This window comes from Brachypodium distachyon, chromosome 4 (genome assembly GCF_000005505.3).
Source record: "Brachypodium distachyon strain Bd21 chromosome 4, Brachypodium_distachyon_v3.0, whole genome shotgun sequence".
NCBI lineage: Eukaryota > Viridiplantae > Streptophyta > Magnoliopsida > Poales > Poaceae > Brachypodium > Brachypodium distachyon.
In genome coordinates, this window is record NC_016134.3 from 33,521,695 (window position 1) to 33,548,727 (window position 27,033).

Consider the following 27,033-nt stretch of genomic DNA (forward strand, 5'->3'; position numbering starts at 1 on the left):
AGTACATTAAATATTTGGCTTCACTGATGGATGTCCCAGGTAGTTATGCTGGAGCGCCCAGCAAATTAATGAGAACGGTGTCTGCTTTGCGAGGGTAGTATAATTAAGTATAACAAGTGTACAAAAGAACAAAAAAGACCGCGTTGATGTAACAAGTACGCGCACCTTTCAGTGACTGGGGATAAATATAGGAACTACTAATTGTGTTTTGGCAGTTGCTCCACCCACCCATCAAGCACGACACTCTGTCCTTGTCGAACTGAGAAACCAACATGGTTTCATATCACTTTTTTTTTGTTTATGTGCAGCACATGTGGTTTGTGTTGAGCTTTTATCCTTTTCCTCCCCCCTCCTGGTCTTCTGCTTCTCATGCGGTTGCCAATATTTGTTTCTAGGAAAATATTGTCCACCTATCAGCTAGGGGATGGATGCCTCGATCTCAATGCCTTGCTACCAACAGTAGGTACTATGTTTCAAATATATTTCACTCTTATCGCTTAGCATGTATTGTTCCAACAGAATTATGCATGGTTCCGGTTAATTAGCTCAAGCTACAAGATTGACAAAACTGCGGTATTTCTCGGAGGTACGTTAACTTCTGAATGCTTAGGACGTCTTATAGAATCCGATATATTAATCCTGCAAGGTCTAGTGCGCAGCCAATAGTTAAGAGAATTGCGGTCCGCTTCAGTCAATATGATAGAGGGGAAAATATCAGGTGAAAACATCTATCCATCGAAAACTTGAAAACTTTTTACCCTAATCATTACATCCTAAATAAATGGATGAGATAAAAGGTGGAATATATAATCACTTAAGCGCATTTTATAAAAAAAAACCTAGACCTTTAATCATGTGGGGTGGCTTTATAAAACGTGTTAAGTGATTAGAGGTTCCCCACCTTTAATCTGATCCATCTATGAGATCCAATGTTCAATATTGAGAGTTTTCAAGTTTCCACTGAATCTAGATTTTCAGCTGATATGTGTGTAAAGCATATGAAACTGAACGTCATTTTGTAAAGCATATGAAATCCTCAAAACAATAATCTATATAGTATATATAAGTGTTCCATTGCCACTAAACTAAATTTACACGTTCCTGGGGATGATCCAAATAGGATCCAAGTAATATTACGAACTTGGCCACTTGACTGTCAAATAAACACACACAGAGAGGAGTTAAGTATCTGGGCACGAAAGATACGGATGGATCGGCACTGGCTTTCTCTCTCCTACGTCAGTGGTCCCCCAGCTGCTGAGGTCATAGTGCTGTTAACGCGGAGAGGGCTTGAAGATTCCTGCACCTGGTCAGCTTCCACGTTGCTTCGCCAATGCACGCCCAAAATAGAACCTCTGACTTCTCCCACAAAATCAACGAAACCCCACTAAATTTTTAATCCCTCTAGAAACAGGCTCCGCTTTACCACGCAAGACGATAAGCCTTTTCCGTGAGCGCAAAGCGAGCAGAGCATGTCAAGGACACAAAAACTGAATTGATTAACTTTCTCTCATCAGTCGAAGATCCACGTACGTACAGCTCTATTAATTTCCAGTAGCATATTAGTACATTCTGTTTGAAGACGTACAGAAGAAAAGGCCAGATTAATTAATTAATTCATTATACTTTAAAGCATATTAGCTCAATGGATCGGACACGAATAACGGCGGAAGAAATGCTTGAAACGCACATGACAAACTGGGCTATGTAGATTGTTGAAGATTACGGTATCAACTATCAACAGCAACATATGAATATATAAACAGTTGAGAAAGAAGTGCAGACACATGTATCTATGGCTAAACGACAACTTGGGATTTTACAATATTTGTTCTTCCCGTAGTAGCTTATAGTTTGTACAGATATATAAATAGATCCATTGGATCGATGATTGCAGGAGCAGCTGCTAATGTGGTTCCTGTTCAGGCATGCAAAGGGGCAAGGTTGAATTGGTCAGCCAGCATCAGGGGCAACTGACCTTAAAAATTCCCCATCTCTTTGCCCCCCCTGCCCGGTCTAAGATTCCAGGGTCCGTGTGATAGTGGGCTAATGACTCCTCGCTGATTAGTATGTTCGACCAGCCTAGTACACATAGTTGTATTCAAGCTTAGTACTAGTACTCCATATAAATACATAAAGCATCATTCTCTGATTAACACACCAACAGATAACCAGCATAGAATATCAGACCAGTAATATATACAGGTTTTGGTATCAGCATTGATCAGTGCACTGGAGGGACGTTGTCCCACAAGTCATAAGAAATAACCTTATTAGTAAGACCCTGTTTACACATGGTAGTAGGACATATTTCATGCATTTACCTGTGTGTCTGTTGAGGCCAAATACCATTCTACTTCTTAATACTCGAATAATTTACTCAGAGTAGAAAAGTGCAGATGTAAAAGAGACATGCCAAAGAAAGATAAAATGAGTCACCAATTTTCATACTAAATAAGTTGCTGGCCATTCCCTTACGGTCTTACGTTAAAATCGCAACCTAGCTAGCTACAAGGACGAAAACGCTATCACCAAACAGGCGTGAGTGCGATGCTTGGAAGACAACCCACTGCAACGTCATTTGCCTTTCGATCAGCCTTCAGCGGGCGGGGGTACCTATCAAGATTTTCTATAGATATGGCCTGGAAACAAAGATAGCAGTGGCAGGGGCAAGCATACGTGTCCTTGTACAGTCACATGGCTTATTTGGGGGCCCTTTAGATAAAGTTCAGGTTTTTTTACGCGGTGTATATATTCACATGAACTTTATTAGGAGGAATCTATAACATTTGCCGTCTTATGGGCAATAACTTTTGTCCCCATATGATCGAGAATTTCAAATAGGTTTTCAAACTTTTAGAATAATTGTAATTAGTAAAACTGTTTAACCACATTTTAGCAGCAACGGTGAAGTTGGTTGGTGGAGAAAACTTCAGTGTCCGAGCTGAAGGTTCCTGCATGCAGGGCCCCTTTGCTTTGCTAAACAGTCTTTGCAGCCATTAATCCTACCCCGGTCCGGCATAGGCATGGGATTGGGCCAATCAAATCACTCTACTAAGCTCACCGGTCCGAATCCTGTTCTTCTTCTTCTTCTTCTCTCACCTTAACCCGGAGACGCGGTTCCCTCCCCCCACCCGTTCGTTATATAAGGCCTCGCCCCTTGGCTTCACTCACCATCTCGCCTCAACTCACTCCGATCACCATCCCCATTCTGCTTGCCTCTTCCACACACACACACACACAGCTGTTTGAAGAGAAAATTCACGGAGAAATTCTGTAGCGGCAGGAAATTAGAGAAGAGAGAGCATGGAGTGCGTGGATAGCAATGGAGGGAGCCGGCTGGTGGTGACGGAGCTGAGCCTCATCAAGGAGCTGGTGAAGCAGCTGGACGTGAACCTGGGAGGCTCCCCGGAACTCTGCAAGCGCCTGGCCGCGCAGATCTTTAGCGTCACCGAGAGGTCCATCGGCATGATCAAGTCCGGGCACTTCGGCAAGCGCTCCGCCGGCCTCGACTCGCCGACGCCCAGCCCTCTCAAAGGCGTCTCCGACATGACTTTCAAGCCCAACAAGAAGAGGTGAATAGCACTTTGGTTTTTTACGTTTTTTAGCCTGATACGGTTCATCAGCCAGGCGTGTTTTGGATCTTTAGTTCTGGATTATTGAGCGGCCTTTTTGCTGTTGTTGGATTTGCAGGAAGACGATGGAGAGACGGAAGCAGCAGGTCAGGGTGATCCCGTCGGGAGAAGGAGCCGATACCCCAGTGGGGGATGACGGCCACAGCTGGAGGAAGTACGGCCAGAAGGAGATTCTTGGAGCCAAGCACCCAAGGTTGGTAGTTTACCTTTTTGCCACATTTCAGCGAAAGGTTATCTGTACCAGAGCACGAATCGCACATGTCTTTTTTACAAGTGGCAAAACGAAATCATTGAGATCTCTGCTCTCGAATTCGGAAACTGTGGCTGCTTGCTTGCAGCCTTTTCCCAAATGTTTTTGCATCCATCCACATGTCAGATTGGAACAGCGCAGAGCACCTCTGATTGGGAATTGTTCCAATTGGATAGATGACCGATGCTCTGCTACTTTGAGCAGATGTTGCGCTGATTTCACAATCACAAACTTTTTCTGGAAAAATAAAATAAACCAGAGTTCTTCAGAACTGCACGTGTCATTTCTGATTTCACAATCATCGCTGACCTTGAACTGTGCGACATTGCAGGGGATACTACCGCTGCACGCACCGCAAGACCCTGGGATGCGCGGCGACGAAGCAGGTGCAGCGCTCCGACGAGGACCCCACGCTCTTCGACGTCATCTACCACGGCGACCACACCTGCCTTCTCCACAAGACGGCGGGGGCCAATAAGGCGCAGCCGGAGGAGCCGCAGAACCCGGAGGAGGCGCTGAGGCTTCTGCAGAGCCTGACGGTGGAGACCGAGGGGCTCGCGGCCATGGCGGGGCCCCAGAGCTGGAGCACCACCACCACCACGCCCTTCTCCTTCTCCTCGCCCGCGCCACCGCCGCCGCAAGAGCGCTACAGCAAGTTCTCCGCGCCGTCGACGCCGGACGACTGCTGCTTCGGGCGGGGCGTGTCCGTCGAGCTCTCGCCGGCGACCTCGGGCGGCTCCAGCCACCTCGCCATGGCCGCCCCGTTCCGGGCGCAGTCCGAGATGGACAAGATGGTGTCCGCGCTCGCGCTCGTGGCCTCGGCGGAGCCTGCCGCCGCCTTCTCGATCGACGAATTCGATGGGTTCGGGCTCGACGACTTCGACGTTTCTAGCTTCTTCGCGTGATTAAGGGGAACGCCCGAAGAAGAGGAACATTTCGAGCTGATGATGAGCACTAGAGATTTTAGCGAAGCAGTTAAGGTAACCACCACCCTCTGATCGGGCTCTGGCTTTTGTCCAGAGGCAGAGGAGGGAAGAACAACAACCGAGTTGTTCTTCCTGGCCCAGTGCAGGCCTAATCTTTAGGAGATGAGATTAATCACTGCCTCCTTCATTCCTTTTTTTCTTCTTCTTCTTTCTTTCTTTTGCCCACCAGAGTGTTGCATTGTATTATTGATTTCTGTCAGAAAAATAAGATCATGTGATCGATGTTTTGAATTCCTAGTACTCCGTAGTATATCTTTCTCTTGGATATCACTAGCTTAATATTCTTTCTCTTGGTTGTATTCTAGAAAAATTTATATCTTTCTCTTGGTCTCTTGGACATCATTAGCTTAATATTCTTTCACTTGGACACGCACCTAAAATCTAAATGCATGTCATGTGTGTTATAAGAAGAAGGCGCAACATTATGAATCACCGGTGGTACTTGCCACCAGATAAAGCCAAACAAAACAAAAACTGGGCCACAAGAAAGAACCAAAAGGAACAGAACCCAAACAATCTTGGATAATAATAAGAGTAAAATACACCACTAGTTCATGAACTCGGCAAAAATAAACACTTTGGTCCACAAACTCAAAACAAACACACTTAAACCTCTAAACTGGGACATCAGTGTCACTTTAGTCAAAAAAACGGTTCGGCGAGGATTAAACACGTCGCATGGCCGCCATGTCGGCTTCAGCGACCCCTTCACCGTCGTCCTTTCGTCAAAATTGAGCGTTGTGGACTTGATAGAAAATTTAGGTGAGACGGCGAAGGCAACGGCATGGTTCTCAAGGCCCCAGGATCCCTGTCTGGGCGCAGCCGTCTTGCCCCTCGCGGGCGGCTCGGACATGATGATTTTGCCAAAAAAAACTAAGAAAATCGGGTAGCAGCCCGAGGTCCTGGCCGAGGCCGGCGTGGCAGCCACATGACGTGTTTAAACCTCGCCGAATTGTTTTTGAACTGAAGTGACACAATAGTCCCGGTTTAGGGATTTAAGTGTGCGTTTTCTGAGTTCGTGGATCAAAGTGCTCATTTTTGCCGAGTTCGTGAACTAGTGGTGTATTTTACTCTAATAATAAAGCGAGCAAGAAATAGTAATTCTAGGATAATAAGCGCGCGTACCAAAACATTAGTAACAATTATTCAGTTGATTGAAGATAGCCTTCTTACTTAAGAAAAAGCTCCGCTGTGTGCTCTGGCATCTCAGACTAGCATATTATGTCTAAGTGCCAACTTGTTCAGTTGTTATTATTGATGAGATATTCTCTATGCTTTAACTACTTTTAGGGATGAATTGAGAGCTTCTAGGGGTCCAACCGTCCAACTCAATAATCAGCAACCATAAGGCTTTCCCTTTTGTCTTGTGCAATGTCCCAGATACACCTGACCAAATTTATCAAAAGAATGCCTCTTGCTATTGTGCGCGTCACTATTACTTCATGAACAGAAGTATGAGCCAGATGAAAGTTTAGACGTGTCCCCTTAAGCCCAACTGTGTGAAATTCTCAGACCTGACCATGGGAAAACTTGACCAAGTAAACCTTTTCATCATCATGATTGAAATTCAGAAGGAAGTTGGCACAATTCGTTGTCCGCTCTCAGAAAGTTCCATAAATCTAAGGCAAGATATCTTCAGATAATTCTAGGAAAACATTCAGGACACATAAATAGTCCACGGTCCAGACACTGCTACCAGTAAAAGCACCAGGTCAAAGATAGCATCAAAACCACACAGCTGAGGCCTGGGAGCAGTCCTCATCACAATTAGAACACGGTTTCACTCCTTGGCGTCATTTTCAGGAAACTGCAGAAGAACGCATGGGTTCACATTTGGATCTTCTACAAGCCCTCCTCTTTATCATCAGTCTCTCAATTTGCCAATGCAGAAATCCTCAATTATACCGAAGACTCTCGTGCCATGTTGGGGTCTGAAAGTGCGTCGTGTTAATACATTTACTTCAGCCAGAAAAAAAAAACAGAATGTACAAAGGCTGTTAAAGTGAATACTAGAAAATACTAATGGTAAAATCAGATGTAGCCCTGTTAAATCAGGATAGCAAAACGTTGTTGTTTAAAATTATAATTTATCAAAGACTCTAGTGCCATGTTGTGGGCTGAAAGCGCGTCGAGTTAATACATTTATCTAAGCTAGAAAATAGAAACAGCCCAAACAATGAAAGTGATTAATAGAACAGAAGTACTAATAGCAAAATCAGAAGTAGCTCTCCCTGACAAAACTATTAGGATAATAAACGTCCCCGTCAGGATAAGAAAAATACACATCAATGTTGTTTAAAAGGTTGCCCTTTAGAGCATCCATCTGTGCACAAAATTGTCAATTTATTCATGCAAATATTTTATGTATTATTTTGGATAACAGAAACACATGTCCTACGGTGTCAAGGATATGGGCCAAGAATGGCTTTCAGGTTCAGCACACAGACAGTTACAGTGGTAAAAAAAAAATTCGTGAGCAGTTCCAAAACTAAAAAATCACTGCACCATAACTTCGGAATGGGCCAGCAATAGCAAATCATTTAGAGAAACAATGAGAGCCTGATCACCTTTGCAAGTTGTTGTAATTGGAAAACTCGAAATATCCTTTGATAAATGTTAGTTGGTTAACTAAGTAATGCAATGTCCATTCAAAATTTAAAATGGGTTAAGAAGTTCCATGAGTCTAACACTTTAAATTACAGAATTACTACCTGACAAGAAGATTACTAATGGATCTGTTGGTTAGTTTAACCTTAAAAGGAGCAGCAAGTTAAAGCCGGACAGTCGGGTGATACATGGTAAATCAGCAACACAATCATGAATCATGGTTAAAGAAAACTTACTAGAAAAGTATTGACATAATGATGTAATATGTATAAATGAGACGTTACAAACCCAAAAAATCCCTCTGTTGAATTACTGCCACTCTGCCAGCATTGTTTAGAATGGCATTACCACCTGGATGCTCCTCCACATATGGAGTTACATCATATACCTGGATCAATCACAAATAGGATGAATGATGAGAATATACGTTTTCCAATTTCAAACTACTCAATAATGTGAGACGATGGCAGTTGGTAAACAGGCAGATTCTTTTGTTTCTAACCTTTTTCTTGATTATGATCCAACAATCTTTTCTTGTGTTGTGAGTTGATACCTCTTTCTTTGAATAGCTCCTAGATGTCTGAATTTGAAGCAGCAGTAAGCACATAATGAGTTGGCCTCGAATTTTGGATTAACCTGAACAATCCTGTCTTTTGATCACCACTCTAAAGCATCAGACATCTGCTAAACATAAAAATAGTATGTTTTCTTAACAAAATTGTATGTTAAATAAGCACATTTTGGATTAAGCTGGAACAATCTTGTCCTTAAATTATCAAAAGTAAAGAATTTACTCTAAATCATCATGGGATTGTTCAAGAAAAAGTGCTCGTTAAAAGTATACTTTGGTGCATTAGAGAAAACTACACTATTGAAATATGGACATTATGGAGGATGAAATGCACCGTTTCAACCCCCCCTGAATGTGTTTCCTTTCCTTTACCTGCATTACGACATTTACTCAGCAGTCAGTTCCAATAAATTTTAATAGACTTCGCTTAAGATTAGAGTGTCACACCCTTTTTTACCTTTGATGTTGGATCGTGGGATAACAAAGAGTGTCCCCAGCACAAGGAGCAAAAGAAGTGAGATAACGATGATAATTTCCATTGCGCGTGCACACCAGGAACTAGTGGTCTGCACTGCAAAACAAAATTGGTTTCAGTGAGCAATAATTACAGGCAGCAGACATGATAACGATGACTGGGAGAAATAATACAAAGATCTCAATCTTTACAATTTTTATAGTAAATCTAATGAGTTACAGGGTTACTGGCTCACTGAGTCTCTTTTTTGGATAAAGGAGATCTTCCATTCCAATTCAGTAGGATTACGGTCATGATGCAGACAGTTACAGATATAGCTTGGGAAGGAGCTCAGCCAGCGAGGTCCCCTGTTTAGCATTAGCCCCATGTTTTGCACACAAATGAGCTGCTACATTAGCAGTTCTGTGGACAGATTGCGAAAAACAAGTAAAAACCCTACAAATCTCCTTGATTTCACCAAGAATTGAAGCCACTTGGGAACGAGAGAAGTTATCTTCCTGCCACATCTTGGTTAGCACCTGGGAGTCGCTCTCCAGCACGATCCTTTGGATTCCGGAACTGAAGCTCACTGACACACTGTCACTGTGTCCACAGTTCACTAAACTCCGAGAAAACACAAGAAAATTAATCGACATTGCATAGTTGCCGCAGCCTAGATTGTTCTAGAGGGCGGATCTAGATGGTGTGCTGGGTGGGTGTGCACCGGCACATCCAGAAATTGCGAAGGTCAGTGGGATTTAACTAATCCCTGGATGCAAACAACCTCATACCTCGACCCTAAATGCCCAAATCTCATACCTCAAACCCTAATGCCCAAATACTGTGGACGGAGTGGAGACAGCACGGATGAGATATCGCGATGAGAATGAACTGGAGGACGATGGCAGCCACGCGCGTCAGAGGCGGAGGGGTTGAAGATCGGGGAGCGACGGGCAGGATCGAGAGACGCGCGCAGGTGAGGAAAACAGAAAGGAACGGCAGAAAGTGGAGCGGGATTTGTCCAAGCTATCTTCGCTCAAAGTAAACCGAGACGGCAAAGACTGAACGGGATCAGACCTGAGGTAACAGGTCTTGGTTTGGTAGTAGCATAGTTAAACCGTAACTGCACAAATAGCCTGAGCAGCGAGCCTCCTCTCCAACCAGAGGTACCAGCATTATCAGAAGGACAGACTTCTTAGTTCAACCACAACACCAAACCAACTTTTGATCTTTCATTGTTTTTTTCTTTTCTTTTCTGGGATACTTGATCTTTGATTGTGAACACCCTGCATATATGGTTGCACCGCCTCGATGACCGCCCTGCAATCAGTTTCCGGTGGATCGACGCTCGACGTATCCCGTCCCTGCAAGCAAACATTTCGGCTTCCATGGCACAGCCAGCAGCAGCTGATATGTTCTGCTTAGAATCTGAAGAAATGAACCAACGAAGTGCAAACTAGAACCAACTGAACCGGCACGTTCATCAATATATAAGAAGGGAACAAAACGCAGTAATGGATAATTGTACAATCACATATAACTCGGACAATGCCAGAAATGAACCGATAGAAAGAAAAGAAAAAGATTCAACACACAGAAATATACTAGCAACTAAACAGTACGCATTGACTAACATGAAAACAAGACATCGTGCTAAGAAGAATTAATGCGTGGACCCGAAATGCTCAGCCATTGCCCGAATGTTCTCCAGTAGAGCTAGTGGCGTCGTTCTGATCCGCCGCGGCTGCACTCGGCCTTGTAGCACCCCCGGTGTCGGCAGCAGTAGCGAAAGAATGGCTCTTCGCCGAACCTATCATCTGGTCACTTTTGGACGAACGCCCCCCTGTGGTGGCGCTACTCCCAGCCCCAGTTGACGACGACATGTAGGAGCTCCATCCGTGCACTGCGTGTGGCCGCGCGTATGTCGCCACAGGCATCTCCGGTGGCAGGTCCGGAAGCTGCGCCTCGCACCGGAGCACGTTCAGGGCTTGTCGAATGGACGGCCGGAAGCCGTAGTCTGGGTGCACGCACCAAAGGCCCACCACCAGCACCCGCTCCATCTCTTGCGCGTCGAAGCCGCCGTCGAGCCGTGCATCCACCGCGTCCAAGAGCATCTTTCGCCCGTGGAGCGCCCAGACCCAATCCACGAGCACGACCTTGCTCTCGTCCCTGTGCTCGATGACGGGCCTACGACCACAAGCGATCTCCAGCAGGACGACCCCAAAGCTGTAGACATCTGACTCGGTGGTGGCCCTTCCGCTGTACACGTACTCCGGATCCATGTAGCCCCTGGTGCCGGCAACCTGCGCCGTTGTGAACCCACCGCGGCTGTGATCGACGAGCCTTGCGAGCCCGAAGTCTCCTAGCTTGGCGTTGAAAGATGAATCCAGCATCACGTTGCTCGGCTTGATGTCCCTGTGCAAGACACACTGCTCGCATTCCTGGTGGAGGTAAAACAGAGCAGAGCCCATGCCGAGAATGATCTTGTACCTAGCACACGATCGAGTAGTATATATTAGGCCTGATCTGTAAAAACAATTTCTGTTTAATTGCTGAATAATGGATACCTGGTTGGCCATGCTAGGACTTGTTTGGAATTGTAGAGATGGACGTCAAGGCTGCGGTTCTCCATCAACTCGTAGACGAGCAGGAACTCATCTGATTTATGGCACCACCCGACAAGGTTGACGAGATTGCGATGCCTCAGCCTTCCGATGATGGTCACCTCTGCGATGTACTCTCTCCTTCCTTGGCGCGACGTCTCGGAGACCTTCTTGATGGCCACATGGAGCACCTGCTCTTGCAAGAACCCTCGGTAGACTGCTCCGAACCCGCCCCCGCCCAGCTTCTCCTTTTCGGAGAATCCCTGTGTCGCCTGTGAGAGCTCGGTGTAACTAAATTTTCGAGGGCCGCACATCTCGAACTCCTCGTCCATGTCTTGGTCAAGGTGGATCTCTGCATCTTCTAATTGCATGCCCTTCCTTTTATGATATTGGAGGTAGCCGACCCATGCGGCTATTGCGAGCAATATGAAGACACCACCGGATACTAGCCCGGCTACGAGACCTATGTTTTTGGTCGTTGTGTCTGTCCATAAACACATCAAGTTAATTAGTAAATTTTATCCACTCAGTAGATTGTCGCAAAAAAAAAAAGAATTTGTGATGGAACGATAACAGATCGATACAGATTTTCTCCCCAGGAAAATATATATGTGTGTGATACATGTCACCAAAGCGATATCAGGGGATTCGCGCTGCAAGGGCAACCGCCGTTCCCGCCGTATTTGACAGCAGTTCAAGTCAATCAAACGGCAAAATTAAACAAGCTAAGCACAGGCCGAAGCCACTTACCGGTCATAGTGGACTCGAATGACCAAGCAAGAATCTGGTGCAGCTCGCTGGAATTCCCGGTGGCCGCCGAGAACCCGACCGCCGCGTCCTGCGGCAGACCGGCCTCCCGCAGGTCAACGTTGGCGCTGACGGTGACAGGACCCTGCCGCGGTGGGTCGACGAACCACAGGGTGGCGGAGAGCGTGGCCGCTTTGGCATCGTACCTGACCAACGCCGACATGATCCCGTTCAAGCTCCCGCTCGTAAGGTTTTCGTACTTGATGGACCTGATGTCATTGACGTCGATGCCGATGTGGTCGATGATGGGACTTGGAGGGTCCCAACCGTCGTTCCTGTTGGTGTCCAACTCCACGGCGACGGTCCGCGGGAGAGTGTTGGCCGAGTTGTTGGGGTTGTTGAACAGGGCCAGGAACCCGCCCCTCGCGTCCTGCGGCATCTCCACCGGCATCTCCCGCGGGCTCGTAGTATACGGCGCCACGAAGAACGCCATCCCATCGCCCCGCGGCCGGCCGTCGCTGGACTCGACGATGGCGAAGGTGAAGCTGCTGGTGAAGCTGGCGACGTACTTCTTGTCCTCCCAGAGACGCACCGGTTGCATGTGTGCTACGCGCCCGGTACTCCACGACCTCGAGGTGTTCGTCAGCTCGATCCGATCCGTGGCGGCGGCAGAGTCCTCCATGTACTTGAGGATGCCAGCGTCTGTGAGGACACCGGCGTCGGCGCCGGAGAAGTTGTAGTTGAAGCTAAGCGAGGTGGCACAGGGAAATATTACCAGGAGGAGCAAGCAGGGGAAGCTGAGGCCGAGAAGGCAACTCGATGTCTTCATCTCCATGGCCTTGTGTGCAAATTAAGGCAAGCTCTTGGTTAGGAACGTGTTAAATTAATGTCCAGGCTATATGTCTACATATATAATGAGCCAGCTGCCGTACTAGTCTTCTCACTGGTCTCGTCTACAGTCCACTCTCGTCGTCGATAACTGTTCAGGCAAAGCTTTCTTAATTGATCGGCCTTCTGATCTTCCCCGTTCCACGAATGCCACTTTAAGCGCTAGGTATTGTCTGATGTTAGAGTGATCTTCCATCCGTGTGGGCCCAACGGCCCATCGGGTTTAGATCTGATGCGCCCTGATCGGGGTCGCCCAACCCAATATGTTGGCGAGCCCCTGTCACGCTACGCTATATGAAGAGGTGGGGGCCGGGCACGCACTACGAGGTTCCTCTGCGTAGCCGTCACCCCACCGACACACATAACCCGATCTAAAGGATAGGCGCAGACAGCGACGGGAAGCCCCGCCACTGCTTCATCCGACGCCGGTAGTCGCTCCCTCCACGCCGACCATGACAACCACGCCGGGATCCTCTAGCCAAGGAGAAGGTACTCTCTCCCCTCTCTCTCTCTCTATCTATCTATATCCCGAACCAAGGTTATTCACAGAAAAGCTATCCCTACCCCGGTTGATCTACACTAGATGTTCCTAGGATACTAACATTGGTATCAGAGCGAATTAAAAGTTGTAGATCTGCTCGGGATAGAAAAAAAAAGAAAAAAACAGAAGAAAAGCAAAAAGAGAGACTAACCCTAACCCTAACAGTCTTACCCGAGGATGGCACCGCCGAGGTTCTCGCCGCCGGTCGCCGTTGCTTGGCGTCACTGGGAAAGGGCGCCACCGCCGACCCCTTGACGACGCCGCATGCACCGCCGGGTGCACGCGCTCGCCGGCAAGAGGCCAGCGATGCCGCCATCTTTGACAGTGCCATGGGCGCCGTCAAGGAACAGAGGGGGTTGGGGGAGAAAAGCCGCCGGGGCGGGCTCGCCGTCGCCGGCGGGCGGCCGAAAGGCGCGGGCGCCGCCGCCAGAGGAGAGGAAGGAGGCGCTAGGGTTTCAATCGAAACCCTAGGGTTCCAGCCACCCCGTTTTAAGCGGGCTAAAGTGGCGGCGGGCCGCCCTGAACGGTTCAGATCGAACCTGGCGCGGGCGTGGGCCGTGGGCCGCGGGCCGCGTGCGCTAAAGCAGGCCGCGAGGGCGCTGGCTGGGCCGTGGGCCGCGCGCGGCAGCCCAGCGCGAGAGCAGGCTGGCGTCGGGCCAGAGAGAATAGGCCGTGGGCAGCGTGCGCCATGGGCCGGGGGCTGCGCCAGCCGAAAGACTTACTGTTTAAGTTCAGATTTTGCACGAATTTTGGTCTAATTTTTCCTCCTATTCAAATTGAACCAACGAGTTGTTTGTTTTAGAAAATAGTAAAGTGCAAAATGATGCTTCCGAAAAATATGAAGTTATGAATGTTGTTCATAGTTTCCGCTGCAAATAGTTTAAAAGTGTTGTTTAAATATGAAAAGAACATGATTGAAAGTGTTTTATGTTAATTGTGATTCTGTATTGATGAGATATTCTCTATGCTATAACTACTTTTAGGGATGAATTGAGAGCTTCTGTAAGGGTGTAACCGTCCAACTCAATAATCAGCAACCATTAGGCTTTCGCTCTTCTCTTGTCTTGTGCAATGTCCCAGATACACCTGACCAAATTTATCAATAGAATGCCTCTTGCTATTGTGCGCGTCACTATTACTTCATGAACAGAAGTATGAGCCAGATGAAAGTTTAGACGTGTCCCCTTAAGCCCAACTGTGTGAAATTCTCAGACCTGACCATGGGAAAACTTGACCAAGCAAACCTTTTCATCATCATGATTGAAATTCATATGGAAGTTGGCACAATTCGTTGTCCGCTCTCAGAAAGTTCCATAAATCCAAGGCAAGATATCTTCAGATAAATCTAGGAAAACATTCAGGACACATAAATAGTCCACGGTCCAGAGACTGCTACCAGTAAAAGCACCAGGTCAAAGATAGCATCAGAACCACACAGCTGAGGCCTGGGAGCAGTCCTCATCACAATTAGAACACGGTTTCACTCCTTGGCGTCATTTTCAGGAAACTGCAGAAGAACGCATGGGTTCACATTTGGATCTTCTACAAGCCCTCCTCTTTATCATCAGTCTCTCAATTTGCCAATGCAGAAATCCTCAATTATACCGAAGACTCTCGTGCCATGTTGGGGTCTGAAAGTGCGTCGAGTTAATACATTTACGTCAGCCAGAAAAAAAAACAGAAGGTACGAAGGCTGTTAAAGTGAATACTAGAAAATACTAATGGTAAAATCAGATGTAGCCCTGTTAAATCAGGATAACAAAACGTTGTTGTTTAAAATTATAATTTATCAAAGACTCTAGTGCCATGTTGTGGGCTGAAAGCGCGTCGAGTTAATACATTTATCTAAGCTAGAAAATAGAAACAGCCCAAACAATGAAAGTGATTAATAGAACAGAAGTACTAATAGCAAAATCAGAAGTAGCTCTCCCTGACAAAACTATTAGGATAATAAACGTCCCCGTCAGGATAAGAAAAATACACATCAATGTTGTTTAAAAGGTTGCCCTTTAGAGCATCCATCTGTGCACAAAATTGTCAATTTATTCGTGCAAATATTTTATGTATTATTTTGGATAACAAAAACACATGTCCTATGGTGTCAAGGATATGGGCCAAGAATGGCTTTCAGGTTCAGCACACAGACAGTTTCAGTGGTAAAAAAAAATTCGTGAGCAGTTCCAAAACTAAAAAATCACTGCACCATAACTTCGGAATGGGCCAGCAATAGCAAATCATTTAGAGAAACAATGAGAGCCTGATCACCTTTGCAAGTTTTTGTAATTGGAAAACTCGAAATATCCTTTGATAAATGTTAGTTGGTCAACTAAGTAATGGGTTAAGAAGTTCCATGAGTCTAACACTTTAAATTACAAAATTACTACCTGACAAGAAGATTACTAATGGATCTATTGGTTAGTTTAACCTTAAAAGGAGCAGCAAGTTAAAGCCAGACAGTTGGGTGATACTCCCTCCATTTCACAAAAGTTGGTGTATTTTGTTTCGTTAAAACAAGGATTTGACTAAGAATTACACTATTAATATGTAACATAAATGATACAAAATCATGAATATTGAATAGAACTTTTAAAAACGAATCTATTGATATAAATTTCATATATGTAAAACACATACTAATAGAGTTATCATTGGTTAAAACCTTGTGTTAACGAAACAAAATACGCCAACCTTTGTGAAATGGAAAGAGTACATGGTAAATCAGCAACAAAATCATGAATCATGATTAAAGAAAGGAATCGATATAATGATGTAACGTAATATGTATAAATGAGACGTTACAAACCCAAAAATCCCTCCGTTGAATCACTGCCAGCATTGTTTAGAATGGCATGACCACCTGGATGCTCCTCCACATACGGAGTTACATCATATACCTGGATCAATCACAAATTGCATGAATGATGAGAATATACGTTTTCCAATTTCAAACTACACAATAATGTGAGACGATGGCAGTTGGTAAACAGGCAGATTCTTTTGTTTCTAACCTTTTTCTTGATTATGATCCAACAATCTGACCTGCGGATACAACTGAGGACTGAAAGGGACGGTCACACCTGAGGACTGAGGTAACAGTTTTTTTTTTTTCGACAGGTCTTGGTTTACTGGAGTAGCACAGTTACTAAACCCATAACTGCACAGATAGCCTGAGCAGTACGACTAGGGGGCAAAGCCGATTCCTCTCACCAGAGGTACCGGGCCGTTGGGGCAATCAGCTCGCAACATCAAACCAGCTTGATCTTTCATCGTGAACCTCCTGAATGGTTGCACCAATGACCGCCCTGCGATCAGTTTCTTTCCGGTGGATCGACGCTCGGCGTATTCCGTCCCTGCAAGCAGACATTTCGGCTTCCATTCCATGGCACAGCCAGCAGCAGCTGATATATATGTTCTGTTTAGAATCTGAAGAAATATAAACCATGAAGAACAAACTAGAACCAACTGAACTGGCACGTTCATCAATATATATAAGAACGGAACACAAAGCAGTAATGGATAACTGTACAATCCCAGACAAGCCCAGAAATGAACCGTGAGAAAGAAAGATTCAACACACAGAAATATACTCCCCCCAATGCATCGGAGAAATACCACGTTGATTTCTTTGTGGTCAAAGGCTTGTAATATGCCAATCTTTAAGGAACGGAGGGAGTATATACTATCATATTCGCATATACACGGAAATTCCACAACATCATGCATAAGAAGAAACATGGCCTCTCTCTTTCTCTCAGTATCGAGCGAATCCGTGAAACCCACCGGCGGCGACCCTAGCACCGGCTTGGGATATCACATCTCAGACAGAATTGAGATCTGGAACAAGCTGATCAATTTTCCAGGCAAAGTTTTTTACTAACACCGGAAGCGTAGTATTAATTGGCAACTAAACGTGAATTAGTAAATCACAGTGAAACAAAGAAACCATATCTTTCAACTGCACCTGATCGTTTCCAGGTTGGATGTTGATTCAAATTTGAAATTTCCATTCTACCAAGAACGACAACTTCGCAAATGAGAACCGAATCTCACAGTAGAGTCAGTTATACTCTGCATCAGAACCAATCACAATGGAGCCAGTGGATGGCGCCCACACCGACAGATCAGTGTAACCATGTTCTGATCCCATGGGAAGAACAGGCTCAGCTCTGTACATCTGAGCCCCAAACCGCGGCAGCTTGGCATCCTCAGACTGCAGGACATGCATCGCCTGCGCCATGGACGGCCGCTCGCTCCGGTCCGGGTGCGCGCACCAAAGCCCAACGACCAGCACCCTCTCCATCTGCCGCTCCTCCATCTCATCACCACCCCTCAGCCTCTTGTCCACCGCTTCAATGGTAGCCTTCTTGACGTGCAGGTCCCAGACCCATCTCAGCAGCACGAAGAGCTTGTCCTCTGACTCAATCACCGGGTGCCGGCCAGAGACCATCTCCAGGAGGACGATGCCGAAGCTGTAGACGTCCGACTCGGTGCTCGGCCTGCGAGTGTTGACGAACTCAGGGTCAATGTATCCGGCGGTACCCATCACGACTTTCGTCGTCTGTGAATTGGCTCCGTGGTCCACAAGCCTTGCCAGGCCAAAGTCCCCCAGCTTGGTGTTGTAGGATGAGTCGAGCATGATGTTGCTGGGCTTGATGTCACCGTGCACGATGCTCTGCTCCCACTCTGTATGGAGATAGCGCACTGCAGAGCCAAGGCCAATGATGATATTGTACCTGTTGGTGAAATGTTAGTGTTGGCAAAATGGAAGGGTCAAGCATTTATCTGCCTGCATAGCACCCCACCCAAAGAAACATTTAATGTGAGTTCAGATGTATTTTGCATTCTAAATACAAAATCTATTTTTTGTTTATTCTGACGAATAATATAGCTGAACATTGCTGAAGAGGGCAAATTTAATTTCAGTTCCTCTACTGGCTCGGCAATACAATGTTTACCTAAAAATCAGCCCATGGATCAATATGATATACTGCATGTTAGTCCAGCTTAAAATGAGGGGAAGACATAGAATGACCGAGTAATTGTGGGTATTGGGTCCTTATACCTTCATAGCCTGGTGGTTGATGAATTTTACATTAACTATGAGGGCAAAACTATCTCCTAATACAGCTATCAAAAAGATAACATTGTGCTGGTCTTTATCTAATTGTGTCATTGCTTTTCAAGATGCCAAATGGCACGAATTACAAACTGCTTGTATATATGGGCCTATACGAAGTAATCTGATGATGAGGTCTATAGCAAGTAGTCCTATAAACTGATCACTGGACCTAAAGTTGAATTCATGTATATAAGAAATTCAGCAAGAAACCAATTAGTTCCTTGTACCTGTCAGGCCATTTTAGCAGACTGGAATTATTATATATATGCTTGTCAAGACTTCCTTCTGATACGAGCTCATAAACAATCAAGAGCCCCTTGCAACTGTCACACCACCCAATTAACTGGACAAGGTTCCGATGCCGGAGCCGGCTTATGATCTTAACCTCAGCCTCAAACTCCTTCCTCCCTTGAACAGATGATTCAGGCGATAACTTCTTTATAGCAACATGGTGATCCTCATCGTTAATCCGCAGGCAACCCTGGTAAACATGGCCGAAACCTCCTCTCCCTAGCTTCCTCTCCTCTGCGAAGTTGTTCGTCGCAGCGGCAAGCTCACTGTAATGATACCTCCTAGGGCCAAACCCTCCTTTATCAAATTCAGCCTTATCAATCCCATCTTCAAATTCGCCATCAGAGATTTCAGTTGCTTTCTTCCATGCTCGTCGCTTCCACAAAAGAAAGCCCATGACAGCACACACCAACACAGATAATATTGCAACTGAGGATGCTATTGTAGCATGTACATTTGCTTGCAGTTTCGAGCTCGTAGTTTCAGCCGGTAAAGGTGCTGCTCCTGGCAGCGTTATCGAAGAACCCTTCCCTTCTAGGGTGGAGTTGAATGACCATGAGAGAACCCTGTGTACCTCAATGGAGCTACCAGTAGCTGCAGAGAAACCAATGGCTACCTCCTCAGGCAAGCATATTCTCATGTCAATGCTTGTGTTGATCCTGTACGAGGTTTCTTCCATCCAGAGAGTAACTGAAAAATTCTCTGTGATGTTGTCGTAGCTGATCTCAGCGGTCATGGTGTTACCTAGTATAAGTTTCTGATCAGGTGAGGTCGACACGACCGAAACAATGGAGTTGACATTGATTCCAACGTGGTTGTCATCCCCCTCCCATTCCGTGTTCTTGTAGGTGTCGAACTCGACCGCTACAATACGATCGCTTCCCGTCGCATTCTTGTTGTTGCTGCCATTGAAAAGTCCAAGGTTCGCACCGTAGCTCCCCGGAGGGATGCCTGATGGGTAGTGTCCGAGGAAGAAGGCCATCCCATCGGCGCTAAAATCCGCATTGACCGGCTTGATTTGGAAGGAGAAAGAAGTGCTGAAGCTGGCCACCTCACCTGTGGCCTTGTCCCATAGTGGCACCGGTTGCATGTACCACACACGGCCGATGCTGCGGTTGTTACCTTCACTGATGTCGTTCTTGGTCAGCTCCATGACAGGGGTGTGGAAGTAGGCGTCGCCGGCGCAGGCAATCTCCGCATCCGGGGCACAATAGGAGCCAGGAGCAGAGAAATTGAAGCTGAAGGAGAGTGCGGTAGTGAGAGGGACATGGATGGATAATAAGAAGCAACAGATGCAAAGCACCATGATTACGAAGTGATGATAACTCATTGCTGCTGCTACCGTTGGTGCCTGGGAGTGGGAGGAGAGTTACATTACATTTGGTAGGAGAACTGAACAGAAGGAGTCAAAGGCGTTCCACAGTGTTGCAACAGTTCCAGCCGGCCAAGCACTTGATTTCGACAGGGTACAAAGCATCCAAAGCCGCAACATTGTTCACCAGGTCCATTTGGCAGGTTTGGAACCAGCGAAAAATTAAACTCGTGTCCTGATTGTGCAATGCAGCTGACGAGCTGAGCACCCAAGAAAGCCATACAAACAGTACAAGCAGACAGAGCCAGAACCAAAATGGGGCTATGATATGCAGTGAATAGATTTGGGGGATCTCGTTGCTTTAGTGCTTAACCGTGTTTTCCCATGGGCAAACATTTGCTGGCTTATTAATTTGCAGTCAATTTTTTGTACAACCTGATGAATGAAGAGAGCTTTTTTAAGATACAAAACGTAAGTGGTCTCGGAAGAATAAACTAGACACAGCTTTTGGATATTTCTTCAAACACCATTTAATTAGTCTCAAGAAGAACAAGTGCTGGATGGAGTCCGGCCAGCCGTTGTGAGCAAGGTCACTTTCAGGCCCTATTCGGTATTTCCTAAATACTTGTCATGATTTTAGTGCAAATTTGCACAATGCTGTGTTTTTAATAGGTTTACCAATCCTTTTCTACGAGTTCAGTGATTAAGCAAAAAGGGCTAATTTGTCTACCAGCAGTTTATCTATGAATCCCCCAGCAGGCCAGCACTACGAAAGAGAGATTCAGTATCTAATTCTCCTCGAAGCGAAATTATGTACGGAGTATTTGCCTTTTGAGTTCGTGGTAACTTTGGCATGTGGTTGACCAAAGGTCCATAGCGCACCTGGCCATCGGCGAAGCGAAGCGTTTTCCGCCGGAGCGGAGCTCGTCCGGCTCCAGCCGCCGCGTGCACGGATCACGGCCGGCGGCGCCAATCGCGCGAGGTACACCTGCGCGCGTCTCCTTCGCTGCCACTTCGAGGGGCGTGCGACGCAGTCGCCGCGGCCTCACCGGTCAGCATCCAACGCCGCCGCTCCTCCATGTCCATGACCATCGCTTTCGGCCGCAGTGCCTCGCCGTGGTGATGCCGTCTGTTGCCCTTACAGCCTTTGCAGGCCTTTGGGCATAGATTCGTGCGGTCGTGCCGCATCATGGAATGTGGATTGGCCTGGCCTCCTGGCCCATGCTCGTACAATTCTTTTTTATTTTCAGTGCTTGTACAATTTATTTATTTTGGAAAAAAGTGCTTGTATGGAGTACAATTATTATTTTTAAATTCTTTGGGGACCTCTGTTCAAGAGTTCTATGCACCGAATCAGTTCATCTAAGAGCATTCTCAGTAGTAACCCCTAAAACAGGATCCCTAGACTGCACATAGGGACTCCCCTCAAATTTTAAGGTCCCAAAACATCTTCGGCAGGACTCCCTATTCCTCGGCCCCTATTTTGTTATGACATGTGGGTCCTTTTTGTCAGTAACTTGTCTTTATTTATTTTCCTTTTCTTTTTTCTTCTTTATTCTTCCTAAATTCCCCATTGCAACGACGGAGCTCGTGGCCAGGTTGTGCCGTGGCGGAGCTTGCTGTGGGGCAGAGCAGGGGAGCGGCAGCAGAGCTCGCGGTGGGGCAGAGCAGGGGAGCGGCGGGTGGCCGTGCGGGAAGGGGAATTGCGGCGTCTGGGGGTGGCGGCGAGGGGAGGGGGAGCGGTGGGCGGAGCTCAGGGTGGGGCAGAGCAGGGGAACGGCCGGCGGCGGCGGCCGGGGGGTGCAGGCGACGGGAGGTGCGGACGGCGGTGGGGCCGGAGCACGGCGGCGGAGGAGCAGCGGGCGCGCGCTGCGATGCGGAGTGGCCGGAGCAGCACCATAGAGGGGCGGCTCGGCGGCGGGGAGGGGCCCGATGGCGGCGATGCAGAGGAGGGGTTGCGGGGGCGAGCGAGGCGGCGACGGCAGGAGGCCGGTGGTGGGGCCGGAGGGCGGCCGGCGGAGGAGCAGCGAGGCACGCGGTCCGGCGAAGAAGCACGCGGATGGCAGCGAGGTAGAAGGAGCAGCGTCCGTGCTGACGTGGAGACGAATAGGGACTCCCCAAAGGGTCCCTGCGAACAGGGGCTCGAGGGGTGCATTTAGGTGCCTCGTACTACTTCAGGGACTCAAATAGGATCCCTACCGAAGACTTTTTTTTGGCTCCAGCCCCTAAAAACGGGATAGAAATCAAGTTTAGGGTCCCTCCTGAATATGCTCTAAGATAAAGCTTATGACAAAAGAAGGGCACTTATACTTCAACACTTTTCCTCACGTGTGGCTCTCACAGCTGCAATTAATTGCGTCAACCGGTTCTTAAACTTAAGACCTCTTGGTTCTGATACCGTGAAGAGTTTCATGCACTAAATCAGTTCAATTAAAAGTTTAACCTAATGAAAAAACGTGAACAATCCACTTGTACTTCAACTCTATTGTATAGCCTGAGGGCTTTCCTGATCCAAAAAACAAAACACTCTGAAGTTGCAATACTAAACCCACACAAGTTGGAATAACCTCACACGTTTTGAAAACCTGCATGACTTGCGCACCAAAGTAATTGGAAACCTAAAGTCATTGCACAATATGGCTGGGACAAACATCCTGTTAGACCATAGCTCCGTCGTCGAACAATAAAGACCTCTGATAAAATCAAATGGTGTGTTTAGTTTGAGCCCAATACAACCCTACCAAAAGTTGGCTAACCAATATTTTGGCTAAGATTTTGATTGCTCATGTTTTGATCAATGTTGGCAAGAAAAATGAATTAGCATTGGCTAGAGAGCATGACGGACAAAATATTGCGAACCATTTAAACAAAAGTTTTTTCTTTTCTAATGAAGAAAAAATTGGTATTGTTGGTCTTGGTCGCGGTCACAACACACCCAAGGTATCATCCATATTATTTAAAGTTGACGGCTCCAAATCCATCTTTGATAAATACTCCTTTCCTAAATCATGGTAAATTTTAGGAACGGAGGGAGTATAAGATATGAGATACCATTTCGATGTCTTTTCTCAAGAGAAAAAACATCTCTAAATCCATTTTTGTCATCCTGATATTCTTTCCAAAACGTAGAATACCAAACCTGGGCAAGTTTTCTTCGAATAATCTTCCATCTCTTGAAACCGTAGAATGCCAAGCCCAAGATGCTGCAGGCTCCAGCGTTTTTAACTCGAGCCCACGCGGACACGCCGCGACCTTTCCTTCAACCAAGCAAGACCTGGGCCGATCCGGCGCGTGGCTACGTGAGAGCGACGGGCTTTAAAGTTAGATGCGCTTCGTTGCGTGCCCAAACTTCCTAGCTCCCTATCTCTTCCACCGCCTTGGCCTTTGGCCTTGGCCGTGTGCCTATCCACGCACTCCCCTAAGGGGCCAAAGGTCTTCTCCCCGTCCATCTCTCCACACATTTCTCCCCAAATAGCCCCTCCGCCGAAACGGGAGCAGCGCAGCGCAGCGGAACCCTCCCTCAACCCTACCTCTCCCTCCCCAATCCATGGCCCTCTCCCGCCGCCTCCTCCCCCTCTTCCTCCGCCGCGGCGGCGGCCTCCCACCTCCCCCCACGCGCGCTCTCTCCACGGCGGCGCTGCCGGCCGACGTCCCCGCCGCAGAGGAGGAGGACGACTCCATCACCATCAAGGGCGTGCGCATCTCGGGGCGGCCGCTCTACATGGACATGCAGGCGACCACGCCCGTGGACCCGCGCGTGCTCGACGCCATGCTCCCCTTCTACCTCTCCCGCTACGGGAACCCGCACTCCCGCACCCACCTCTACGGCTGGGAGTCCGACGCCGCCGTCGAGGAGGCCCGCGCGCGCGTCGCCGCCCTCGTCGGCGCCGACCCCAGGGAGATCTTCTTCACCTCCGGCGCCACCGAGTGCAACAACATCGCCGTCAAGGGCGTCATGCACTTCTACCGCGACCGCCGCCGCCACGTCATCACCACCCAGACCGAGCACAAGTGCGTCCTCGACTCCTGCAGGTACCTGCAGCAGGAGGGGTTCGAGGTCACCTACCTCCCCGTCCGCCCTGACGGCCTCATCGATGTTGCCCAGCTCGCCGACGCTATCCGCCCCGACACTGGGCTCGTCTCCGTCATGGCCGTCAACAACGAGATCGGCGTTGTCCAGCCACTCGAGGAGATTGGTCGCATCTGCCGCGAGAAGGGCGTGCCCTTCCACACTGACGCGGCCCAGGCGCTCGGGAAGATCCCAATCGATGTCAACCAGATGGGGATTGGACTCATGTCACTGTCTGCCCACAAGATTTACGGGCCCAAGGGCGTGGGGGCGCTCTACCTGCGCCGCCGGCCTCGCATTCGTGTGGAGCCGCAGATGAGTGGGGGTGGCCAGGAACGCGGCATCCGCAGTGGGACAGTGCCCACCCCGCTTGTTGTTGGATTTGGTGCTGCCTGTGAAATTGCGGCTAAAGAGATGGACTATGACCACAGGCGAGTCACTGCTCTGCAGCAGCGTCTGCTTGATGGCATCCGTGGAAAGGTTGATGATGTTGTCATCAATGGAAGCATGGAGCACCGGTACTCAGGCAACCTCAACTTGTCATTTGCATATGTTGAGGGTGAGAGCTTGCTGATGGGGCTGAAGGAGGTGGCTGTCTCAAGCGGTAGCGCATGCACCAGTGCCAGCTTGGAGCCTTCCTATGTGCTCCGGGCGCTTGGGGTGGATGAGGACATGGCGCACACCTCAATTCGCTTTGGCATTGGCCGTTTCACCACTGAGGAAGAGGTGGATAGAGCAACTGAGCTCACTGTGCATCAGGTGATTAAGCTCCGTGAGATGAGTCCACTCTATGAGATGGCCAAGGCAGGCATCGACATCAAGAGCATCCAGTGGTCACAGCACTGAGGCTGCTTTCACTATCGTTAATCGCTGGGCTGCTTTAGATGTGCACGGATTGTCAGATACATAGGTATATGGCTTTTAGCTGTTCTGTTTTATGTCATGTTATTTTCATAAGGGGAGATGTAATGTAGCCAAGGTTGCCAATCACCTGACCGCGTAAGTGTGTAACCTTGAACACTATTTGGATCTGATGGATCATCGATGACAAAGTTTTGAGCATATTACGTGGGGTGCATTGTTTCTCAGTGACAAGTTCCAATCATTTATGTAGACTAGCACAATACCCGTCCGTTGCTACGACCTAAAAGATATGATAAATGTTTAAAGAGGATGTTGTATTATCATTTTGTGTCTCAAATCAAATAATCTACATACTTCCTCCGTCCAACAAAGGATGTCTCAACTTTGACTAAATTTGAATGCATCTATACACTAAGTCATGTCTAGATACATCCAAATTTTGACAAACTTGAGACATCTTTTGTTGGACGGAGGGAGTACACAAACATGGATTTTGTCTGATCAATGTGGGGTGGGGGGGGTGGTCTGGATGTTATGGAAGGCTGCCACCAGTTGAGTTATTTATGTATATGTAGATAATTTGTTTTTTCTGATGAAGGGACTGCAGTGCAGACTACCTCTTGAGGTCTGAGTAATAGAACATAATATCTCTCAACACTTGAGTGAAGTAAAATGCAGAAGAAAAATGTTGTTCTACATTTTGTATGAGGTTTTGCCAAATTAAGTCTAACTTCTGAAATCAGTTAAGTCTTTAAGTTTGTTTGCTTAGCAACAGTTCACATTGAACTTCCAAGTACTTTGCAGCCTGATATTGTGAAGTGATGTAGACCCAGTCACCCAGAGACCTGTGTACATGATATTGTAGCTGAAAGTACCCAATTCTAGGTTTGAATTGCATTTTGTCAATGCCACAGTTTGTAAAATTGCATTTTAGAACAAGATTGAGGGGAGAAGAACTCTGTTAGTCTGTTTGCAGTAAAAAGTCACTTGATCGTCCATGTTTCATCTGGTGCCCTTTTTGTTTCTTAGTCCCTCCTTACTCTTGGTTTTTTTACCTTTTGTTTTTTGGGGTACAGAAAATTATAAGTATGGATCTCAATAGTAAATCCTACTTATCTTCCCTCTAGCGTCCTTTAGTCCTTTGACATTTTCTTTCTGATTATATACTTTTGGTTCTCCCATTAGAGAGTACTAAATTAAAACAAGCTAGCAGCATGGCTTTACACCTCATTTACTATGAATTTTGGTGTCCCTCTCTCGTATGCTTTGGTGCAAGCACTAACCTTGTATTTCTTCATAAGCATTTCCTCTTCCTTTGACTAAAATTTTGGTGTCGTTTAGTGTGAGCCACACCAAAATGATACGCTGGGAATGTAATCTTGCCTTGGTCAGTTGATCTTGTCAATGTTTCAGGTCTTCCTGTAAGACGAAGTTAATTTTTTCAGTATATGTATGAGAAGTGTTTTTTCTTTATTGGACTCATGAAAGATGGTTTCTAATTTCCTATGCAGTACTGGGGAGAACAACCACTGCTGTTTTACTCTGCGTTTTGGTATGATTGTCTAATTAGGCAACCGGCTGAATTTTTTCAGGTCTGGCATCTAGAAGATACTTTCTTTGCATTCTGGCGCATATGATGGCTCTGTCATGAGTCGAGACTACCAATTTCTACCACGGAGTACACAAGAGGCATGTTTTGAGCAGTCCAGGCATGATGCTGATGGTGAATACAATCTGGAGGCTGGTAGTTAGCTGTGGTTCTCTAGATGGAACATCTCAAAACACGAAATAAATGATACTTGGTTTGTACTCGGATACTTTTTGGTTTGTACTCTTATCTGCCTAGATGGAACATCTCAAAACATGAAATAAATGATACTCCCTCCGACCCATATTAGTTGTCTCAAATTTGTTCAAATATAAATGTATCTATGTTTAAAAAACGTCTAGATACATGTAATATTTCAACAAGTAATATGGATCGGAGGGAGTACTTGGTTTGTACTCCTCAGATACTCGGTTTGTACTCTTATCTGTCTGAGGTACAATCTTACTCAGTTACAAGGATCTGTTCATTTTCTTGTTGCTGATACAAA

At 47.0% G+C, this 27,033-nt stretch overlaps 4 protein-coding genes across 17 annotated transcripts; 2 read left to right on the forward strand and 2 right to left on the reverse strand.

Moving 5' to 3' along the window:
* The first annotated feature begins 3,140 nt into the window (after positions 1 to 3,140).
* Positions 3,141 to 5,189, forward strand: LOC100840042 (WRKY transcription factor 6). The gene is made up of 3 exons (XM_003576383.4): positions 3,141 to 3,575; positions 3,694 to 3,828; positions 4,217 to 5,189. The coding sequence occupies exons 1-3, from the start codon at positions 3,307 to 3,309 to the stop codon at positions 4,788 to 4,790; spliced, it is 978 nt and encodes a 325-aa protein (XP_003576431.1). The 5' UTR covers positions 3,141 to 3,306; the 3' UTR covers positions 4,791 to 5,189.
* Positions 5,190 to 6,401: 1,212 nt separating this feature from the next.
* LOC100825151 (cytochrome B5-like protein) lies at positions 6,402 to 9,660 on the reverse strand. Of its 14 annotated transcripts, none has more exons than XM_014902878.2 (6): positions 8,760 to 9,660; positions 8,507 to 8,620; positions 8,384 to 8,421; positions 7,981 to 8,058; positions 7,767 to 7,866; positions 6,402 to 6,802 (listed from the first exon to the last, which is right to left on the reverse strand). In XM_014902878.2, the coding sequence occupies exons 1-6, from the start codon at positions 8,791 to 8,793 to the stop codon at positions 6,771 to 6,773; spliced, it is 396 nt and encodes a 131-aa protein (XP_014758364.1). In that variant the 5' UTR covers positions 8,794 to 9,660; the 3' UTR covers positions 6,402 to 6,770. The 14 variants fall into 14 exon arrangements, 6 of the variants coding, with proteins under 6 accessions (XP_014758364.1, XP_014758367.1, XP_014758362.1 ...); XM_014902881.2 differs by having other exon boundaries at positions 8,507 to 8,615; positions 9,323 to 9,658; XM_014902876.2 differs by having other exon boundaries at positions 8,507 to 8,615; positions 8,760 to 9,658.
* A 310-nt stretch (positions 9,661 to 9,970) lies between these two features.
* LOC100840345 lies at positions 9,971 to 20,880 on the reverse strand. The gene is made up of 5 exons (XM_003576384.4): positions 18,629 to 20,880; positions 17,346 to 18,015; positions 11,857 to 12,697; positions 11,071 to 11,590; positions 9,971 to 10,993 (listed from the first exon to the last, which is right to left on the reverse strand). Exons 1-5 carry the CDS (start codon positions 20,020 to 20,022, stop codon positions 10,189 to 10,191), a joined length of 4,230 nt encoding a protein of 1,409 aa, XP_003576432.3. The 5' UTR covers positions 20,023 to 20,880; the 3' UTR covers positions 9,971 to 10,188.
* A 2,508-nt stretch (positions 20,881 to 23,388) lies between these two features.
* On the forward strand, positions 23,389 to 27,033 carry LOC100825765 (cysteine desulfurase, mitochondrial). Its single transcript, XM_003577951.4, has 2 exons — positions 23,389 to 24,983; positions 26,530 to 27,033. Exon 1 carries the CDS (start codon positions 23,552 to 23,554, stop codon positions 24,917 to 24,919), a length of 1,368 nt encoding a protein of 455 aa, XP_003577999.1. The 5' UTR covers positions 23,389 to 23,551; the 3' UTR covers positions 24,920 to 24,983; positions 26,530 to 27,033.

Excerpts from the sequence above, each read along its gene's own strand:
- LOC100840042 (XM_003576383.4), top strand. The coding sequence starts at position 3,307 with ATGGAGTGCGTGGATAGCAATGGAGGGAGCCGGCTGGTGGTGACGGAG. Across the intron at positions 3,576-3,693 it reads TTCAAGCCCAACAAGAAGAG|GAAGACGATGGAGAGACGGA; the intron begins GTGAATAGCACT and ends TTGGATTTGCAG. Across the intron at positions 3,829-4,216 it reads CTTGGAGCCAAGCACCCAAG|GGGATACTACCGCTGCACGC; the intron begins GTTGGTAGTTTA and ends GCGACATTGCAG.
- LOC100825765 (XM_003577951.4), top strand. The coding sequence starts at position 23,552 with ATGGCCCTCTCCCGCCGCCTCCTCCCCCTCTTCCTCCGCCGCGGCGGC.
- LOC100840345 (XM_003576384.4), bottom strand. The coding sequence starts at position 20,022 with ATGAGTTATCATCACTTCGTAATCATGGTGCTTTGCATCTGTTGCTTC. Across the intron at positions 12,698-17,345 it reads TTGGTTCTGATGCAGAGTAT|CACAAGGCCATGGAGATGAA; the intron begins AACTGACTCTAC and ends CCTTAATTTGCA. Across the intron at positions 11,591-11,856 it reads ATTCGAGTCCACTATGACCG|ACACAACGACCAAAAACATA; the intron begins GTAAGTGGCTTC and ends GTTTATGGACAG.
- LOC100825151 (XM_014902876.2), bottom strand. The coding sequence starts at position 8,891 with ATGGGGCTAATGCTAAACAGGGGACCTCGCTGGCTGAGCTCCTTCCCA. Across the intron at positions 7,867-7,980 it reads GGATCATAATCAAGAAAAAG|GTATATGATGTAACTCCATA; the intron begins GTTAGAAACAAA and ends TGATTGATCCAG. Across the intron at positions 6,803-7,766 it reads TCAACAGAGGGATTTTTTGG|ACCCCAACATGGCACGAGAG; the intron begins GTTTGTAACGTC and ends ACGCACTTTCAG.